Source organism: Etheostoma cragini, chromosome 9 (genome assembly GCF_013103735.1).
Source record: "Etheostoma cragini isolate CJK2018 chromosome 9, CSU_Ecrag_1.0, whole genome shotgun sequence".
Lineage (NCBI taxonomy): Eukaryota > Metazoa > Chordata > Actinopteri > Perciformes > Percidae > Etheostoma > Etheostoma cragini.
In genome coordinates, this window is record NC_048415.1 from 8,065,607 (window position 1) to 8,086,784 (window position 21,178).

Genomic DNA, 21,178 nt, shown 5'->3' on the forward strand with positions numbered 1-21,178 from the left:
CCAGTCTGTCGACGCAGTTCTGAGGAGGGAGGAGACAAGGAGGAGTCAGCAGAGAGGTTATAAAAGCACCTGAACCGTTGGTCTTTCACCACCTTCCACGCACTCACTATCAGGCTATCCCCCTCCCTTGACCGTCCTCTGCGGCTTGTGAAGCAGTGGGTCAAACAACGAACACTGGAGCTGTAAAATTAACAACGGGGTGAGTACAAAAAAAGTAAATGTAGCTTTGGATAGCGGCTAGTCATTCTGCCATTTTGTTTTCGCGATTTTTAACGTAGCTAATCGTACTTCTCGCAACGCTACATTGACGTTACCAAATTTGTTAACCTTTGTTGTCTGACGTTAAAATGAACGGTCAACTCAGAACCAGTACTCGCGACTTGTCTGTTATGACTAAACAAACGTTAGCCTCCCTGCGACTGTTGAGGCGTCCTCGATCGTCACTCTTCATTTAAAAACAGCGTGGCTTTCCGACATATTTGCTCGTCTTCACCGGACTGTAGTTTTGTAATGAGTTTTTCCGTGTTGTAAGTAACCTTTAAACTTGGCTTGTTTAGCTAGCTAGCTAGCTACATGTCTGTAACGCTAGCCAACCTACAGTAGCTAGCTAGCTAATGCTAAACGTGGGCGGCAATGCAGTTAACTGTTGTTGCACTCTGATTGTTTTTATTGCACGCAAACATGCGATTGGCTAATATTCCATAATGTTAATAGTCTATAGCGTTAGTTAAATTGTCAATTGTATGCGGTTAAGCATTAATTTAACCTTGGCGAAACGTATTATTGTACGTTGGTGTCATTTGCTCTGGTAATATGGGTTGCAATGTTGCGGTGTGTCTCTGAATTGTCCACAGGGCTCCCGTTTAAAGCGCAGCAGCAAGCTGACCAGCCAGCGCAGTGTGATCACTTGCTACTCCCTCTGAAACGACTTTCTGTTTCGGAGAAGTACAAATTGATATCCCAAAAACCGCTGCCGCCGCCGGACATCCACCAAAAAATCACCCCAAAGCAAAATGGTGCAAAATAAGATCACCGAGGTCACTGGATTCCACCGCTCGTTCAACGTAAGTTTGAGATTTGTTGAGGGAAAATGCAGAGCGGCTATCATCATGCCTTTTGGGAAGCATCTATAATCAGAACATTTGTCAGTATGTATGAGAGGACCTCACCTCGCTATATATAAACCTATCTCTTGCTCTCTCACGTTTTGGCTGACAAATGTTCTGTGTGGCCTGGTGGGACATGAATGTTAAGTTATTGAAAGTGTGACTGGAGTGGACTTAAAGTAGGAGTGCTGTTGAAGGATTGTGGCTTGCTCTCGCATTAATTTTGAGCAAGATTTAGGTTTGGATTATGTTAGGCTGGACTGCTGCGGGTCTTTGGATTACTAGGTGGCTGTGCATCAAACATTTATGGTTGGCTTAAAATTTTCCACCCATCAGCTGTTTAGAATCTACTCTTAATTTATGGTTCTAGAATGGGAGATAACCAAGGCTCTTATCCGTTATGACCAACAATGTACCCCTCCAGCTAAATGGTTCATTGATAAGATTGCAAATCCTAACCAGCATGTTTTTTTTATTTTCTAGGGCCAAAATCCCTTTGAATCTGACAACTTCATTACAAATGGATCCCATCTCATTGATTCAACATTTAATTTTGATTCCTCCCAAAGACATGGTAAGTATTTTAACTAAGTGTTTTGAAAATTGTTACTTGCTTATCTGAGTTTGGGTAATTGTAACTCGTTAGTAGCACCAAGAGTTACCTAGTTCATTAACTGAGGCTGGTTTCTGTAATTTGAAATAAATGTACTATTTACTCTCAACAGCACTATTATGATGTACCTTAAATTTCCCTTGAGTGCAGTACTAAACTTGGTTTGGATTGTTTCTTTGCCAGCACATGACAATGTAGGCACTTTTATTTTGACAGACATACCTTCCAGCCAGCCTATTGACATCCCAGATGCCAAGAAGAGAAACAAGAAGAAAAAGCGTTGCCGGGCAACTGACAGTTTCTCTGGACGATTCGAGGGTAATACATTTTATTTAAAGTATTATGTTGCCGTTATAAATCTCTTCATAAAACATTGAATGGTGCTTTAAGAGAGATTGTGCTCCTTCAAATATATTAGTGTTTTCCTAACGTGAAACTCTGTTCTACAGATGTCTACAGACTGCAGGAAGAGGTACTAGGAGAGGGCGCTTATGCCAGAGTGCAAACATGCATCAACCTCATCACCAATAAAGAGTATGCTGTCAAGGTAAGAAAGCACACACTTGTATAGATGACTGAAATGTATTTGAAAACATTAGTATAATGCATGTAGATGGGATTCTTGCACGTCAGTGCTCTTGTCTCATGAGTCTGTGACTGTCCTTGTTGCCACATAACACTCACCTGTTGTCTGTGTGGGTCACCATGGCTAGAGATCAATATAGAGATGTTGTATTTCTAGGACTGCGCTTGGTTACTTCGTTATCTTTTAAGATTTCAGTTTAGTTATGAAATGCTTTTGCACATAAAGGAGCCCTGTGGCATTACATGCAGTTGAAGAGCTACGGGATGTGCATCATTGTGTCCAGGTTTCCTTCTTTTCCCCGGTCATTCTTTTGAAATGTTAGGAAGTTCTTATCCTGGGGCAGGATACTTTTCCTTTTTGTTTTTTCGTTTAGCTCTCTGTAATGGATGTCTGCAGGCTCTTGTCTGTGTTGTGCTACTGCTGTACTTTTGTCTTTAAAAATGTGCAACACTAGCTGCTGTTAGACGCATCCCTTCACTGTTTTTACAGATTGTTAGCCTATCAGAAAGCCGGGAGGGATAGTCCCACCCCTTTTTCATTGCTCCTATTGCCGACAGAGGACGCTAGTTGTAAGAACATTGTGTACTGGTAACTGCCAAAAAACACATATAGAAGGAAGGGTGCAGGGTGAGGGTTGTGGCCCAAGCTTTTTACACTGCTTTGTTCTACTTCTCTCTCGGTACAGTTTTACTTTTTTTCATGTCAAAATTGGGTGTGGACTTGTTAATACATGTCTTGACTCCTGGGGACTTCCTTTTTCACTTTTTATACAAAGTGCTTACTTCCTCATTTTGAGGAACAAAAGTTTTTGGCACTTGCTTCACACCTAATTTACAAATCCCATTGAGACACTGATCTGATCTAAGTTATTATTAATCCCTATGTGCAGTTGAATTCTGTTCTAAAGTTTGAAAGGAGGTGTTGACAGTTCAAACCTGGTTCCCAATAAAGCAAGTGTCCATGGCATACCAATTAATATTTCAGGGGAATCAAAGCACACATTCTATTATGTGACCATGATCTGTTGGTATTGTTTACATTGGGTGGTTTGCTTGGTCCCTTGGGACTTTGCGGTTCTGGGGGAGGAGGTACAAGGGTCTGCAGTTATTGGAGGTCACTTAGGAGTCGGAGGGGGCTCCTGCCAGATGTCCTGTCTCCCCCCTCCCCCTCCAGACTGAATTGAGTTTCATGTGTAGGCTTTTGTTGCCATTGCAACAAAAGCCTTAGAGCACCAATTGTGAGCAGAGGGCTGTGTAGTGCATGCCTATCTGAAGTTCTGGTTCTTCAACAAATCCTTCTCCTTAAAGGTAGTAATTCTCAACCCTGGGTTGATGATTGAGCAGGGGGGCCATGTTTTCCAGCAGGTTATTCAGATTTGTGATTTGGATAAGCAACCATAAAGCTAGTACTTCTCTGACTGGCCGCTTATCATGTTGGTGTTTGTCAGCAATGTTTTGCAGTTTTTTATCTGCACGTCATTATCAGGGTGAGAGGGTTGTGAAGTGGTCAGGAGAACGTGAGCTGATTGGAGGCTGTTTGTGTTGCTGACTCAGACTGGAACAGTGCAGAGGCTTTGAACTGCTCACATGCCTCTCGTCTGTCTATTAATCCTAGACACACAATTGCAACTCTGGCCCCACTGGGCTTCAATAGCAACTGTAATCCAGCTACCAGGAAGAAAAACATGCACCGCCTCCCAAGCAGACAATAACCAACCAGGACTGGAAAATTCAGACCTTTTTGCTTTGGTGTCAGCAGTCTATCTTTCTGTCTCTCTTGGCAGGGCATCGTGCAGCTGGTGGCCCCTCTGTTCCAGGCAGCGAAAAGTTATATTTAGCAAGCATGTTTGGTTTATCGTAAATGTTTTGGATTAGCTGTGTGATGTTTTAAAGAACATGCATGGCTCCTTAAGAGTGCTTCAGATTTAAATATGGGTCATGCATGAAGTGCTAAATATAGAGATGGTGTGACTTGTTACATTCTCATTCTGTTGTCTCTGCTTTGGTAGGCAGCACTGAAAGTAATTTAATCACTCTTTACAACTGTGTCACAGGGTAGGCTGAAAGTAGGAAAGCAGGAAAATGCTGGTCTAGAAGGAAACTGTTCTAAAGCTCTGTGGTAGGAATATATAATCACTGCTATACAGTTAAAAACAACCAGCAGTAGGGCTTTGTGGTACTGCTTGAGGGGGGGGGGCAGACTTCACCCAAACATCTACTCTAACAGATGGGCTCTGGGCATAGATGGATGTTTTGCTTTGGGAGATTCTTATGGCTGAACTGTTATGTTCCAGATCATTGAGAAAAGACCTGGTCACAGTCGCAGCCGTGTCTTCCGTGAGGTTGAGATGCTCTATCAATGCCAGGGCCACAGGTAATGTCCCTTTGTCATAATGACCAACTAAAGTAACGCTATCTGAATGTATGGAGACAGTACCAAGCATCTGCTGCTGACACAGATGCGCATATTTTTCTATGTCCCAACCAACGCTACGGTTTGGAGCCGTGACATTGGAAACGTAACACTAATCTACTACAGAAGTATGTGTATGATCTAACGTAATTTACATTGATTTAATTGTTCTTGGATGCAGTTTGTTGCTAGTGCGCGTGACGTGCTGATCAATTTATCAAACTAACAAGCTGGTCCTGCTAGTCAATCACACCCTAAAATTTAGGGGACACAACTTGCAGTCACTGTCAATCACATTAGCCTGGATTAATAGTATTCTATGAATACAAAGGTGTCATGCTAGTCAGAGTATTTTACCTAATTTCCCTCTTCAAAAGAGTAACGTTGGTCAAAGCGCTTACTTGCTTTGGTGTTTGTAAAGCATTAAAGTTCAACAAAGAATGGTTCACATTAGAAAATCCTTTTTAAATTTTTTTCTTCTATGTGGATAAACTCTTTTACAAAATCACTGCAGTAGACGAGAACGATTTATTATTTCCAAATAGAGCCATTTATTTCATCTTCAAAAAATTACTTTTATCGCAAGATCAAATTTATTTCCAATATTGTGCAGGCCTAACTCATAGTGCTTTTTTTCCCCTTTCTTTTCTGCAGTAACATACTGGAGCTGGTGGAGTTCTTTGAAGAGGAAGACAAATTCTACCTGGTGTTTGAAAAGCTTAGAGGAGGTTAGTGGATTATAGCTGCCGCAGGGTGCCTGTATCAGATTTTTTTGTTTATTTTGAAACATTCCTGTAAAGCATGTGCACAGTTTCTAAGCATTCATTCTATGCTTTTACTTGCAAATGCAGCTGATATACTCACATTGTTGCTCCTATTAGGGTCTATTTTGGCACAAATTCACAAGAGACTGCACTTCAGTGAGCAGGAAGCCAGTGTTGTTGTGCAGGACATTGCCAGCGCTCTAGATTTTCTGCATAACAAGGGTAAGACCACTCGTACAAATTGGCGAACATATTTTTCCCTTTTTTCTTTTTCTTTTTTTACTCCTAATGATCACCTAAAAGACCAAACATTGCTTTGTTTTTAAGTTGACTATAATTGAGAAAAAAAACATTGTACTTGATCCCGACACAATGGCTAGATCTTACTAACATTAAAGACTGACTGATTGCTTTGTGATTCCTTTTTTCCCCCCCAGGAATGGCACATAGAGACCTGAAGCCTGAAAACATTCTCTGTAAGAGTGCAGACAAGGTGAGTTTACTGTAGACATGTTTGGGTGAAGGGCAACTAAAACCGTGCCCTAAAATGAAGGTATGAACCCTTGTAATGATAACTGGCAGTAAAAATCGAAACTTCACAAAATTGTATCAATGACAAATGAAAATTAATTTGATCTTGAATCTTTTTGACAGATTTCCCCAGTCAAGATCTGTGATTTTGACTTGGGCAGTGGGATCAAGCTAAACAGCGACAGCTCTCCGATTTCCACTCCTGAGCTCCTCACTCCTGTAAGTTCACCTGCATATTGTGCTTATCTTTTTCGCCAAACAGTTCAGACCACTTTTATTAGTGTAGTGGGGAAAGTGCTTTTGCACCAAAATGCATCATATAAGCAACACTAGATATCCCCCAGTTTAATGTCAACGTCCTGTTGCAAATATTGGGGCACAAGAGTTTAGCGGTTATGATTGTTTAGCTCTTCTGCAGTTGTCACAACACAAAGCAAATCCTCTGAACACTGCCCACACAAGTGGGACCCTTGCAACCTCAGAGTGGAATGCTAAAGTTGAACTGGCAAGGCCTGAACATGTCAACACATACTGTCTACTGGCTGTCTGGGGGTCTGGATAGATGGACCAGAGCAGCTGAAGCAGTTTAGCCTGCAAGGAATAGAGGAGTGGGTGTGGGGTTTTCTACACTGGTAACTTTATCTTTCTTTAGCAGAACTAATGGAAAGAACCCATCCCCGGACTATTTGAAAGGGAGATAGTTGTGGGGCCCAAGTGGCCTCTTGTTTTTAGTCCAAATCTTTGATGTTGGGCCCAAATTGATCATGTGTGTTTGGTGCAGTAAAGTACATCGTTTTGTTTTGTTGTCAATAACCACCAGACTTCATCTAATGAAATATTTCAATGTAGGGAAAGTTGATGCCGGAGGATGGAACACAATGTGATTGTCTTGAAAGCTGCAGGGAATACATTGTAACTCTTACAAGGCCATGTCATGTGGTATAAAGTTACAATGAAACCAAAACAACAACAACTCTTGCTCATTTCCCTTTCTCTCTCTCTCTGTGGTTTAAGAGAAAAACATCCACCCTCTCTTTCTGCTTAGTCTCCGCCCAGTAGCCCCAACCATGCTTGTCTGTGCTTTATGTTTTTACAAAGGCTCTGCATAAGGCTTGTTCTAGAAATTGTAGTCATTCCCCCATACCTAGCAACTGAGATGTGATTGGCTCGACCAGTGGATGGGGGAGGGTAACTGGGAGGGACAAATGCCCAGTCTATTTATCTGCTCATGCGTTTTGGCTCTTTTTTCTGGTCACAGGAACAATGTTATCAGATTTTAATTTAACTATTGACACCCCAATAGTTGGTTGATATAATTTGCTTTTGCATTTATTGTTTATGTTCCTGATCCAACCAAATGTGTTTTCCACTTTATCCAGGGGCTGTTTAAAAAAAAAAGAAGTAAGTTTACAGTCTGTGTGCAATGGAGAGCACATGAAAAAGCAAAGGGACCGTTCTAAGGAAAAATCTAATTTTAGTTTATTGAGAAGTCTTACGTTGGGGATTTTGTGAAACTGCAATATGAAGACATTACAGAGAAGCAGCTTAGACATAAAAAAAAATCAAAGATCTGTGTCTGTTATTTGTGGTCACGGATAAAGCTGCATGACGACATAACAGGTCTCTTTCCTGCAAGTCTTTTAAAAATAATCCTGTCTACAAATGGCAGAGGTGTGTCATCAGTGGTGTCAGTATGGCCTGACTAGTCACATGGTTTTAGGAAAGCCCCAGGTTGAGATGCCAACAAATCCTGTGGTAGCAGTAGCAGAATTGCAACTATCTGCATCTTACAGTAAGGTTTGAGGAGGATGTGTCTGATGCAAGCTCAGAAGGTGTTTGCTGCTGTTGCAGCACAGGAAGAAAAAATGAGATTGCTGTTATTTCACTGCTCATTTTCAGCTCTGAACACTGGTAAATGCAGGCAGTCTACGACTGTCTATCTTGTATTTGGGTGGCTTTAAGACAAGGTTAGCCACAATAACTGTTTTTGATAGAACAGCTATCCCCCATTGCCTTTCAGTTTGGGGGCACCTTGGTAGGATAAAAAATCATTTTGTGCCTGTGTCTTTTATTTCTACGGCAGCTGCATTTGACCTGAATCCTGTGAGCTTGTCTGGAGGCAGCCACCAGACCGGGTGTTATTGGTGGAAATGTGGGGGTTGGGTTTTCTCTCCTACAGAAGCAGCTTTGTCTGAGATGAGATTGCTGTGCAGCAAATTTCATTACATAAGGGTGCAGCAGGGTAGGAGGAGTTAGGAGACAGCTGCTATAGTGTACTGGGACACAATAGGTCTGTGCTTAATGTAAACATGCTCACCTAAAGATTGAAGAATATAGGCCAGAGTGCTTTGCCTTGGCCGGGACAAATACTAACCAAAATGAATATGTGCTATTGTTTAAAAGTAACAGATCAGAGCAGGTTCTCAGAATTTATATCAGTTGTCTATATTTAGAAATTCTAAACTCTAAACCTGAAACTTAAATGTATTCTAGCAGTTTTTGTTTACGTTGATAGAATGAGGTAACCATGAAATATGCATCCTACTGAACTAGCCACCTGCTCGTCTTTTCTGTTCCTAAAGTTTAAAAATGTCATTTGGTGTTTTGTTTCCAAGTTACGTAACCGGCAAGGGCTTAGCCTAGTCTCTGGCTCTGCAGGACACCCAATCCTCTTTTCCCTGCTCTGTGTTTGGCCTAATTTCTTTCTTAGCTGCATAACAAGGTACTGTCAGAGCAGAGCTGACCCTTGCCCTCAGCCCATTCTGCTTGGCTTGTGTACAGCTGGATGGTCAAAGTAGTGAGTCGCTGCTGCCTCCCCAACTAACCCGCTTCATTATAGCAAAGTCCTCCCTTCCTCTACCCTTGATATGTAATTGTACATGATATTTCTACTTCATTGTCCTTAAAAAATTGATAAAAGCTGTATAGCTAACTTTAAATGAACCCACCATTGTGCATAAGCATGTGACCGTCACATAGGCTGCCACATCTCACCGCATAGCCCTAGAGTAGGCCCCAAGCTTTATCACTTGCAAACACGAGGTATCAGCTGAATTAGGAATGTGGGCTGCTGCCAAATGAGGCCTGTGTTTCTCTATTTTCTTTCAGTTTTTTTTTCTTTTCTTCATCACTGGAGCTAACAAACATGTTTATTTTTTGTTTCACAGTGTGGCTCAGCAGAGTACATGGCACCTGAGGTGGTCGAGGCCTTCAGTGAGGAAGCCACAATTTATGACAAGCGCTGTGACCTGTGGAGCCTTGGCGTAATCCTCTACATCATGCTGAGCGGCTACCCACCTTTTGTAGGCCGATGTGGAGGTGACTGTGGCTGGGAATTGGGGGAACCCTGCCACACCTGCCAAGTAAGAATTTTAAAACTTATTTCAGCCCTTCAGTTTCCTATATCTGTACAGGACATTAGAGACTCTTAAACAATGACTCTTCTTCATCCAGGTCAAAGCAACTGATGGTACATGTTTTTTTTGTCCATTTCTAGAACACTTTGTTTGAGAGTATCCAGGAAGGAAAATATGAGTTTCCAGAGAAAGACTGGGCTCACATCTCCTTAAGTGCCAAAGACCTAATATCCAAACTTCTGGTCCGGGACGCCAAAAGCCGCCTGAGTGCAAGCCAGGTGCTGCAGCACCCCTGGGTGCAGGGGGTAGGTCCAAAATGATGAAGCCTCTTCTGCATGTCTTTAGCAGAAGTTGTTTGTTTAGGCTTAATTAGTAAGTCTCAAGGCTTATAACTTTTTAACTTATTTTTTCAGGGTGCATCAGACACTTTGCCAACATCTATCCTGCATCAAAGGTGAGAGAACATTGTTGCAGCTACAGCAGACTGCATTCCTTTGGACACTTAAGCCTAAAGTATTTGCACCTTGTAATTCAATTGACCGTTTTCATGTTTTATGATTTTGGTCCATTAGAACCAGCAATGCCAGGGATCTGACATTCTTTGCTGACAAGGCCATGGCTGTCAACCGGCAGCTGGCCGAACAGGATGGCATGGAAGACCAGCAGCAACAGGAAGTCCCATTTGTTGTTACCGCTACTGGCTCTTCTATGCGCCTCACTCCTCCTTCCAACTCCAAGTTGGCCAGGCGCAGGCAGCAAAACAGCCAGCTCAAGGGAGGGCCCGTCTCTGCTGCAGAGCTTTGTCAGCTCTTGGCTCCTCTCGTTATCGTGGGAGACTGTGCCTGAACTTTGTCAACCCTGACCTCCGACCTTCCGTTTAAAGTCCAGATCTACTCTGAGACTCTTTCTTCACCATTCTGGCCCCTCTCTCTGACTCTAACTGGCCTTGGTTCCTCTGCCATTCAGGTGTTCTTGCCTCGCTGTAAAAGGAGATGCTGCTTGCAGCCCTTCCTCCTAAATGCCTTCTGCCCTTCTGCAGCACTTCTGAAGCACATCAGCCCAGGGCCTGCAAATAGAAAACACACATGTGCATGTACAGGTCGGAGAGAAGGTCCAGTTAATGATTTGGGAGAAAGAAGTGTTTTTTTTTTGTTTTTTTTTTCTCATAAATCTCAGTTCAGAAGAAAGCAGAACACTTATCTTCGATAATTAAGCTCGGACACCAAAGGACAACCTGTTGTGCTGCTCCCACATTGCAACTGGATCCACTGTGAATTATTAAGTTACCTGGAATGTTCTCTTTGCCTGTATGTATAAGCATGAATGGCCCATCTGCAGATACGTACAAGCTTATGCAATATGTTGAAGGGATTCGGTATAAGGGGTTGGAAGGGCTGTAAGCCAATGCTGGCAGTGCCTGGTGTGGTTCATTAATGTGGCTGTGGACTTCAAACATTTTTTATTTGTCTCCATTTAAGATAGATTTCTGTCAATGTCTGAGATAAAACACACACTCATCTAGCTTGTTGGCCATGCACTTAATGCTCATGGAGCAAAGAATGTTTCTGTTCCTAGCCATGACTTACTGTTGTACCGATTGTTTGGTTTATTACACCAACATTTATACCAAATTATCAGTGGCAACACTTTCAGTGTTTGAGCCCGTCAGGCAAGTCTAATAGTACTGATATAAACTATAATTGGTTTGATGTATGGCCCCCCAAAATTAAATTTCTGAGCTAGATCTGCAGTATATCTGGTATGTTGGTACAGTCTAATTATGTTAAATGGTTAGGCAAGTGAAACAGTCAGTGTCAATTTGATTGTAAAGAATTCATGAAATGTCCCCTTGCCACAACCGGATCTTTTTTGTTACTTTTGTTTCTACATATGAATGAATGCATTATATTGAACCTTGAATTTTTTTGGCAGTAAAGGTTGGAACTCCTTTCAGGGGTTTGAAAAGCACATTTTGGTAAATGTGACCCGAGTGTCATTTGTTGATTGAATACATTAAGACCATTCCCCCTAAAGGTTCACCATTGTCTTGTTCTATGAGACACCCACTTTCAAAATAATGACAGTACAAACTAAGAGATGGTATTTTTCCAAAAAGAAACAAAATCACAAAAAGTCTTCCACGGACATGTAGCTGTATTAAGTTTACTTTAGTTTTTCATGTTAAACTCCATGTCATTGTGCCACACTGATTTCCCCCACCCCCTTTTTCGTGTATGGCTGTTTATAAGCTTTTATTTTCTATATGGTAATTTCCATGCAGGTGCTGTTCAGTTCAGGTGAAACACCGGATGTTTTCCTTGTTTTTGTTTTTAAAAGTTCAGCGTATGAGGTGAGATGGAAAGTTTGTTTAGGTGATCTGGAGCGTTCATGCCCAGTGAAAGCGAGCATTAAGTTTTAATTTTTTTGTGTAAGTTTTTATTTTTTAAGATTTAAGTTGAAGCTCATTCTTAAACAGGTAATGGACTGGTGATGACATCTCACAACACTGTAGCCATTTCACCAAAAAGGGTCAAAGTCATGACATTGAACATCTATCACCTTAGACGTGAGGGATTGTGATTGTCCATGCCCGGTTGCCAGCACTTCTGCAACAGTACTTTGGAAATGGCTCTGTTGGTGTCATTATGCTGATAATGGGACACTGTAATAGTTTAAAACACCTTTCTACAGATGCATTGTTCAGGGGTTTATGTCTTATAATAAGACCTACTTGAATTTGTGTATGCAACAGTTTCTTCTCCATTTGGACAACTTTGCTATCTGTAATCTCAAAGCGATAAATTAATGATCAAGGCAATCTTGGGGTTTTGAAAATACCTATACAGTTCAGTATTTTGCCTTTCTCTCCCTTTTGATTATCACATGATTTAATCGCTACTTTTTCATAGGGGTGGATACTCAAACGCACAGATTTTGTTCCATACTCTAATCTCCGGAATAGTATGAGTTTGTTTTTTTTGGTCATGGCCATTTCTACTTTTGTCAAATGGCAGTAGCTTTTCGGACTGCCTTTTATTGGGGGGGGTAAGTGTTGCAATTTTTATACTGTAATTTCATAAGTCATTTTGAAGTAAGGAAGTGTTAAAAACCATTCATTAAAATGGTCGGTCCATCAACCTCCCTACAATTTGAATGTAGCCCACAGGCAAAAGCATTTACAATCCAGCAACATTGATCAACTGTTTTATAAATGGTACGTTTCATGGACATGGTTATTTTGTCGATGTTGATTCAGTCCTCCATCTTTCTTGGGAGTTGACACCGGATTTCAACGGTCTAAATCACACCAAGACCATCATGTTCATGGGAAGAAGTTTAAATACAAAAGTATTGATTTCAAATAAGCACTTTACTGTACCATGTGAATGACTGCAGTTCACTCAAGGCAACATTTATGACCGTTGCAACAGAATTTTTGTATTTTTTTTTTTCTAAAAAAAAATAAGAATGCAATAAAATGCTTTGAACAACACCTCTGTTTGTCTGGTTCCCATACAGTTTTAGTGTTTGCTTAAAGGGCTGCTCTACCCTGTATCGGTAGTTTCATATTAACTACTTCCCAGCACTGTGGAGAAAGGTCTGACAAGCGAGACTACACATTAACTAGCGGTCTAATCTTTTGGCCAAGGTTGACGCGGTCTCATTTGATTCGGTGCTGTAAATCCCCGAATACGCAACATTCCAAATCTGAGCCGACTATGTGATATGTGTCCTTGGCTGCTGGTAAATATGAGCCTATTTGTCACCTCGCACATGACGTGATGGTGGTTTCACCTTGTTAGTTGGCCTGAGTGCTGCTGTGGGGGGTGGCGCTGTTCACAGCTGCAGAGGCCTGATCTGATGAGACTGATGCAACCTGCTGCAAGAGCTCCAGCTCCTGAGTGCCACCTCACGATCTGCCTGCAAATACAAAATGACTTCAGCTAAATGCCTGTGTGTCGTTTCATTGCCACTGCGAGTCAGGATTTGTCTTCCTGTGGTTAAAGTCAGCTGTATTGTAATTGAATTATTACTACGCAGATAAACCATAAGATGTGGTTGGTCAAAAAAGAAAATAGACTATACACAGGCGTTTGTCTCCCTCTAGTGGACACTTCTCTCACCCGCAGCACACTGCTAAGATCAACCTGAAATAGAAGGCCTATCCTCTTGGTGTTTAGTTATCATAATTATATCAATATGCCAACAATTATACCCGTAACCAATAAAGTAAGAACACATTTATTTAATTACATCAATTTGGTAAATGGAGGAACAGATCAACCTTGTGTGGAACACATAAGATTCCAAGTCATGAGACAGATCTTTTTTATTTTCACATTTGCTTTAAGTGCTTATTTCTGTTTTATTGCTAAACAAATTAAGTTAATTATTTCAGAAATGTTACTGATAAAATAGAGATACTAATACGATAAGTAACTAGACACGTTAAAACCAAATCAGCACATTCAAAGAAACGGAAAACTATTCATGCTGGACCCCAATGTTACTTTAATTTGTCTTGGTTGCAGCAGAATCTAAGCTAAATTAAAAAAAATATTTTTAAGGGACAGATGAGACAGTTCAGTAGCTCTTTACTTGTCTAAGAGGATGATTTGCTTAATTATTTATAATTTATAATTGTATTGCCTCACCACCTGGTCTGTTTCAATTGATGACAAGACAATTGGAAGTAATTAAGAATGCAGTTACCTGGTTTTCCTTTTCATCTCATCTTTTCACAACACACAAACAGCAAAGTACTATTCATACATAAATACATTAAACATTGAAGAATATAAACTTCACTTCAGAGAAGATGCGTGCAGTAGGACTTTCTCACAGCCAACACTTTGACTTGTCACAGTGGGAAAAGCACAGGTGTCACTGATCAGGTAGCATAAAACGTAGCTTTATAAACTTCTAAAAAGTAATAAGTGCAACAATAGCAGTCAAAAAACAGAGGTACAACCATATGAACCAATAGACCAAATGAAACATTTCTAAGGTTGAGGAGTATTTGAGGAGCTGACTTTTGAAAACAAAAGTTCACTGGCTGACAAATGAAATGAAAATCACTGATTACCCGCCCAGCGCACCTGAGACTCATGGTGGCCAGGTGTGGTCTAAGTGGATCACGTGTCTGTGTGGAGTGCACAAAAAGCCTCAGCACGCGGTGCTCTGACATTTAAGAGCGCAGCTGGAGGTAGGTATCATGGGGCATTTTAGGAAGCTGTTCGTAGCGTTTTAATGGTTTGTACTTCTAGCCTACCAGTTAGTGTGATTTTCACTAAAAGAACAAACAAGTTACATCACTGCTTATTTGTACATAAATGCAAGAATAAATAGGCCTACTGAAATATGGAAAAACGTAATTGTCATGACTTCCACCTTTAACTTAACTGGCCTTCAGTGAATTTCTATCCATCTAGCTATCTAGCTCTATCTATCTAGCTCTATCTATCATTTGTTTTTAAAGATCTGCTTCATGTTAGGTAATTTTATGAAGAAGATTTAAGGATCTAGAGGAACTTGTCGCCTGTGCCTGGGGAAACGCCAGAAAGATTAAACCTTTTAAAAATTATTTGGTTCAAAATTTTGAGATAGTGTTTATGGTCAGCTGTATTTATTTACTTAGTTGAAGCAAAAACATAAGTGGTTAATTCTCAGCAAAGATAGTAGTATAGTATAGTAGCCTATAAGTGAATTGTGGCCACGTGAGGTTTTCAGAGCCGTCTGCCACAAACTGCTTATTTTAACCCAAATTCTTATTTCTGGGTGCAATTACTGGAAATGTATCGCGTGTGTTGCACAATACCAGAGCCTCGTGGGTGGGATGCAGTTAGCCTAGGTGAATTTCCCATCCGGGGACACTATTACTGAAAACACCTGTGAGACCTGCACATATCTGCAATGAACTAGGTCTATTGTGAGCAAAAGCATGGTCCATTATTTTTTTTTTTTTTTTTTTCTTTTCAGGCGATTTGACCCGAGGACGTGAAGACCAGAGCGTCCCTGGATTCCTGTGAAATAAAATGTTGAAACGCTTGTCTCACTTATTTTAGCTGTCTGAGCATCTTTCAGTAACGCAATGAGGAGCGCGCCGCGCACACACAGGTGTTTCTACTATTTCTAATTAACATTAAGCTTTTGATTAGCGGAAGCCCAGCAAGGCAACTGAAGAAAGGAGGAATAGGAGTGAAAGTTAAATTTTAACGGGAAAAAAAACACCTCAAGTTACGAGCAAATGTTATGGGCAATAGATAAGTTTTCTCTAGTAAAGTTGGGCAATTTTGGGATGAAAGTTAGCTGAACTTAACGTTCTTTTTCGGGGTGGGGAGGTTTACAAGTTTCTCCTAATCACGTTAGCGCATGAAGGACAATGTATTGTTTTCGTTAATGGACGTTAAACGTACTTTCTCTGACGTCAAGGAGCGCGACACGTGGGAGTTCACGCGATATTTCATTGCTCCGACCAATCCAACATGGCGCCATAGAGACGTTGTTATTGTTCGGTCCCATGTTCAAGCTCTTGTAGTACGACGAAAACTACGCAGAAAACGGCCGAGCGTGTTCATGTTGGCATGAGAGCAACATCTGGGGATGATGATAAGGTCTACCGGCTTCTTCCGAGGGATTGACTGCCCGTTTTACACGGAATACAGCGAGGGCAAAGGCAGCAGGAATGGGTGTAACAGACCGTACTGTCACTTCAGGCACAGCCAACAGAGACGGGCGTCGTACGGAGCACCAGCTGATGTTACAAAGCAAAGAGACCTGCACTCCGCACAGAAAGGTGCTGCGTATTATTTAGCTACGAATAATTGAACGTCTTCGCTCGCGGAGTCGCCAGCGCGGACATGTGTGGATTGGACCACAGTGTTAAAAAATGTCGAAAACATAACGCTGAAGTAAATTTCTATTAACGTTAGCTGCCTTTGCAATACCTTTGTCTTTACATCCATCTTACCAGTTACACCCCCCCCCCCCCATGGTTGCTGTAAAGTGAGGTTTAGCTTGGAAGTTATAGAAGTGGATTGAGCCCACACAAGGAAGTGTCAAAGCAACAAAAGAACAGATACCTAATAGAACAGAACTGCATTATGAACATCTGTTACATATAAACGTTGCAACAACAAAACAAAAATAAGGCACAAAACACTATACACCAACATAAATAACGTAAGTGCAAAGAGAAAAGGAAGTAGGTAAAAAAAACTAGATAAAGTGTGTCGTTAAAGGCTTCTGTGTCTGAAGGTAGCAGTGTTGGCAGCAAAAGATAGTACTTATAGTGCAGTTGCAGCACTAAATCAAAGTGGATGTCTTATAAAGACAGTATTGCAGATAGTGAACAATTAGGTAGTGTGTTTTGTTTTGGTTGGTGGAGAATGTTCCCCTTGAAGAATAATACACCACTTGTCCTCCTGGATGTTTGATAGCACACAGACTTATCTTTAACTTGTAAAAAATGAACTTCTTCTATTCACATGTGATTAGAATCCTCTCAACAAGTGTCGGCCATAGACCATCTGACATTGTTATAGTTGCATATATTGTTGTTTACGTTTTTTAGGATTCAGCGTCAAAGTTTGATCTTCACTTTGTGTTGACGGCTGCATTCTGTATGTAACTCTCTCTGGCTTATCACCTCCTCAGTTGAAGACCTTGAGATGAAGTGGAAAGTAGGAATGCAATATTCTAAATAAGAGTACAGTAATATTCTCCAGGGATTACAATTGAGTGGGTGGTCTTTGGTCACGGATAGAATGTAACTTAAACTGGTCAATATCAGGGCAGACTGGATCAGTGCATCGTTAGTTAAAAGCTTGTCTGCGGACCTTTTATCGTTTTACTGGTTAATGTATTAAGATTGTCTTGCATCCCAGCAGAACAAGGATATGATCCCTTCAACCCAGAAGTTGTGAGGCCCCAGGAGGAGCAGAATGGAAAGCCGGCTGCTTCGGGGGACCTTACTGGTGCTCTGGAGCTGGTCAACAAAGCCATTGAGGAGGTCCGCAGTGAGGTGGAGCGGGAGAAGAGGAAGCTCTCTCGGATTGGGGATGAACCGTACGATCCCGGCAAAAGTACAAAGTTGTCTACATCTGATGCTGTTAAAAGTAAAACGCCACCTTCACACATGGCCTATGACCCTGGGAGTTATCAGATGACCACTGGCGGTTATAATCCCACCCCTGGCTGCAGCAAATATACCTTGGATTCAGACAACAAGGGGAACAATAGTAACTCAATGGAATATGTTCCTACTTCAGTGAGAAAGCCTCCATCTCGGACACACACACCTCAACTCCCCTCTCCTCCCCCCAGTCCAAAGTACTCAAACTCCACATCCTCTAAGTGTAAATACACTGTTGACAATTCAAAACCATCTACAGATATGGAGTATGACCCGCTGTCCAACTACTCAGCAGGAATCGCAGCGAAAAGCAAGAGGGACCGGGATGCACAAACTGTTAAGACGGAGCAGCGAACCATACACAAACAACCAGGATCAGCTATATCAGAGTATGTTGTAGCTCTGAAAAAAACACGACAGCAGAGTGTAGACTCAAAAAAGTACACTTTTTCTGACTCTGATGGGGAGAGCTCTGGAACGGAGTATCGACCCACCTCGCTAAGCAATCTCCAGCAGAAAAAAGGCAAAAATGCTTCTCTTTGGGACGCTGTGGGGAAGGAGAGAAAAGAAAAAACTGATAGTATGCAAAATACACTGACACAGAGGAATACAGAGGACTTGGCAGGGGACTCAGACATCAAGGAAGATAATAAACAAAAGGACATTTTAGAGAAAAAGAAGGTGGCTAGTCAAACTAGCCACAAAAAAATTGCCAAATCTGAGAAAGTGCATAAACTTGAAAAGGAAGCAAACATAATGTTTAGTAGTAAAAGTAGGCCTAGTTGTAGCAGCAGCAGTAAAAACAAAGGGTCGATAAAGAACTCAAACCAGGATTCTGCAAAGAAGGAGAACAAGAGTCATGGAACAAGAGACGATAGGAAATTTGCGGTTAAGGTTAAGACACATGATAAAGTTCAGAGTGAAGCCAGAGACGAAAAGAGAAGTGATGGAAAGATCAAAGCTGTTGAAAAAGCAAAAACAGACTCAAGCAAAAGAGATAAAGATAGAGAAAATGGTGCAAGGGAAATCAAGAAAAGCAAAATATCAGAGAAGGAAAAGGAACACAGCAAGTATAAGGACCGGCAGCAGAAAAATGGTAAACTTGATAACAGTAAAAGAGAAAGGGATATAAAGAACATTTGCAAAAGTAGTTCTAGTGGCGGGAGCAATAGCAGTAAATTTAAAGGGAGTTCTGCCAACAGTAAAGATAGGGTGAAGCAAAATGTCAGCTCATCAAATGGGAAAAGACATAAGGACAAACGGCGAAGTCTAAGTCATGCTGATCTCTTTGGAGATGAGAGCCCAGAGGAGGTCGAACCAATAGTGATGGACGATGACGGCGATGATGACTACGAACACGAAGAAGTGTTGGTGAGAAAATCTGCTGATGCTTTAAAGAGGGGACGTTTGAACAAGAGGAAAGCGTCAGAGCTGACTCCGTCTTCTTCTGACGATGAGGGGGATCGCGGTGTGGTGGGCAGCGGGGCAGGTAACGGCGAAGTCGACGATGTTGGAATCGACTTCTCTAGTTTCCAGGATGATTTGGACTTTGACTCCGATCCCATGGAGGAGTGTTTGCGGATCTTCAATGAATCCAAGGATGTGAAGATGGAGGACAAGGGAAGGCAAGCTAAACAGGTATCCATTCTGTTGCACTTTAGTTGTCTTTTTCCTTTACCAAATACTATCTTTTTATTTTTTTTATTTTTATTTTTCACTAGTGTCATATTTTGAACAAGCCAGCTAAACATGCCATGTTGTGCCCTCTTAGTCCTCCAGGGATTCAGAGGAGGAGAGAAGCACAGAAGGCGCATTAACCTCTCTCTTTCCCGGCCAAAAGAAGAGAGTCTCCCATTTTGTTGCCAAAGGAAGTGTAAGTTTGTCACCTTGACTTTAACCAATCAGGGCTGAAGATATTCTAATTAAGTCACATTACTATTGCTCTTGACCCTGTATGTCTCTGTGTGGGAAACTCCCTTCCTGTCTTTGGAGCATGTACATGTGAAGCCAGAGGTAGGGATACCAGTAAGGAATCTCCTTGGGGTTTTTTGATTTTTTTTTTTTTTTTTTAAACCTTTATCATTCTGGTAAGGTTCACTGAGAGGCAGCCTCTTTTGCTTGAACACACTGATCCCATTCACACAGTTACGCAGTCATACCTGGAAGCTGCTCAGTGGTTGTGGTTGTACTGGGCAGCTTCCAGGTATGACTGCGTAACTGTGTGAATGGGATCAGTGTGTTCAAGCAAGGTCAAGGTGACTCCACCTGATCAATTTTATCCTGTCAGTCTGGGGATTGAACCGACGACCTTCCGGTCACATGCTTGCTTCTTTAAATATTAATGGTGGTAGCACAAACGAGGAATCAAATAGGGAAAAAACTATTTGAAAACATTGCCACAGCTCGTACAGGCTGTATTTTTTTAAATAGACTATATGTTTGACAGTAAGCTACTTAACAATAAGTGTAGACATGCAGAATCTATATAAACATTAAAAAAAACACTTTAAGTGTGCAAATTGCTTTTTATAATATCTGATTTGCTGTTGTGCATTCCCATTATCATTACCAAAGTCAGATATTCAACAGGGAGGTAGCTGATATGCATGTACACATTTCAGGTGCTTCAAATTAAAACTACCTTGTAGTCCCCAACTTAATCTCTAGTGCAGGAAGCCAAAGAATAACTGGATTTTTTTCCTTGCCTGTATTAAGAACAAACTGGTCACTTTTGAATAAAATGTGATTCTGTTTTTATCAGAGTGACGCTCCTTCTACGACTGTGGTGCGTCCGTACAAGAGACTCTCAGCCCAGGAGGTCTGCTACAAGCGTATGCAGATGGCACAGCAGCAAGCTGCTCAGCTTTCTGCTTCAGTCAAAGCTTCCTCTCAGAGCTCCGGCCCTGTCTTGTCCGGAGAGAGGAAGAGAATAGCACACCGTCCCAGCCCACAGACAACATCCTCCAAAACAAGTATGAGTGCCTCCACTATTCTGTATTGTAACAGGATTCAGCTTTTGTTTTTATTTTTACACAAGTGTACCACTGCTTTCCCCTGATCATTTCTGAAGGGAACTATTTTGACTGTTAGACCGAAGTAGAAAGTCACATGTGTGTCTGACCAGGTCCTGCAGAAGTTAAGTCAGCTGCCAGGCGAGTGTTATCCCCCAGCCAGACCCATCAGACTGTCAAGGCCCAAACCACTGCTGGCATCTTGCCAAAGACCACGTCCACTGTCATGCAGAGGAGGGTGGCACACACACCCACACTGAAGGTATCCCCCCAGGCATTTTTTTTTTACAAGAGTTTAATGTCTGAACATCCCTGCATAACCTTGGATTTTCTCTCTCTGTTTTGACTTTTTCAGAGTAGTTCAATGAAGCGCCCCATCATCCCCATTGAGTTTGGGGCCAAAGTTCCCAACAACATCCGCCAGCGCTACCTTAATGCTTTCATAGATGAATGCGTAAAATTTTGCTCATCAGAGGACGTTGCCTTCAACATGGTATGATTCACACCCAGTTTTCACTATTTGTACCAAGAGAGATGTTTTTTTCTTCTGTCCCATCAACACTTAACCTACCTTGGAAACCATGTATAGTTTTGAAAATGTCTTAAATAAGGTGGTTGTTCACGTCGTAGAGAATGCCGCTGGCTTTCATCAAACCCCGTCTTGA

At 41.6% G+C, this 21,178-nt stretch overlaps 2 protein-coding genes and 2 long non-coding RNA genes across 4 annotated transcripts in view; 2 read left to right on the top strand and 2 right to left on the bottom strand.

Moving 5' to 3' along the window:
* Nucleotides 1–12,046, top strand: mknk2b (MAPK interacting serine/threonine kinase 2b). The gene is made up of 14 exons (XM_034882441.1): nucleotides 1–199; nucleotides 855–1,064; nucleotides 1,590–1,680; nucleotides 1,936–2,037; nucleotides 2,169–2,266; nucleotides 4,599–4,678; nucleotides 5,372–5,445; nucleotides 5,599–5,703; nucleotides 5,919–5,974; nucleotides 6,136–6,231; nucleotides 9,180–9,374; nucleotides 9,509–9,673; nucleotides 9,782–9,822; nucleotides 9,941–12,046. The coding sequence occupies exons 2-14, from the start codon at nucleotides 1,014–1,016 to the stop codon at nucleotides 10,212–10,214; spliced, it is 1,428 nt and encodes a 475-aa protein (XP_034738332.1). The 5' UTR covers nucleotides 1–199; nucleotides 855–1,013; the 3' UTR covers nucleotides 10,215–12,046.
* The window catches only part of LOC117950982, a 22,562-nt gene continuing 12,983 nt past the window's right edge, over nucleotides 11,600–21,178 (bottom strand). The window contains exon 3 of the long non-coding RNA XR_004658015.1: nucleotides 11,600–12,231. This is a non-coding gene — a long non-coding RNA (uncharacterized LOC117950982). The remainder of the gene's footprint in view (nucleotides 12,232–21,178) is intronic.
* LOC117950983 lies at nucleotides 12,707–14,131 on the bottom strand. Its single transcript, XR_004658016.1, has 2 exons — nucleotides 14,082–14,131; nucleotides 12,707–13,289 (listed from the first exon to the last, which is right to left on the bottom strand). It is a non-coding gene; the product is annotated as an uncharacterized LOC117950983 (long non-coding RNA).
* The window catches only part of rexo1 (REX1, RNA exonuclease 1 homolog), a 12,000-nt gene continuing 6,586 nt past the window's right edge, over nucleotides 15,765–21,178 (top strand). Inside the window, exons 1-6 of the mRNA XM_034882437.1 lie at nucleotides 15,765–16,164; nucleotides 17,258–19,140; nucleotides 19,274–19,375; nucleotides 20,264–20,474; nucleotides 20,627–20,775; nucleotides 20,869–21,006. Coding sequence (XP_034738328.1) covers nucleotides 15,972–16,164; nucleotides 17,258–19,140; nucleotides 19,274–19,375; nucleotides 20,264–20,474; nucleotides 20,627–20,775; nucleotides 20,869–21,006 — 2,676 coding nt within the window. The 5' untranslated portion in view covers nucleotides 15,765–15,971. The remainder of the gene's footprint in view (nucleotides 16,165–17,257; nucleotides 19,141–19,273; nucleotides 19,376–20,263; nucleotides 20,475–20,626; nucleotides 20,776–20,868; nucleotides 21,007–21,178) is intronic.

Excerpts from the sequence above, each read along its gene's own strand:
- mknk2b (XM_034882441.1), top strand. The coding sequence starts at position 1,014 with ATGGTGCAAAATAAGATCACCGAGGTCACTGGATTCCACCGCTCGTTC. Across the intron at positions 1,065-1,589 it reads GATTCCACCGCTCGTTCAAC|GGCCAAAATCCCTTTGAATC; the intron begins GTAAGTTTGAGA and ends TTTATTTTCTAG. Across the intron at positions 2,267-4,598 it reads ATAAAGAGTATGCTGTCAAG|ATCATTGAGAAAAGACCTGG; the intron begins GTAAGAAAGCAC and ends GTTATGTTCCAG.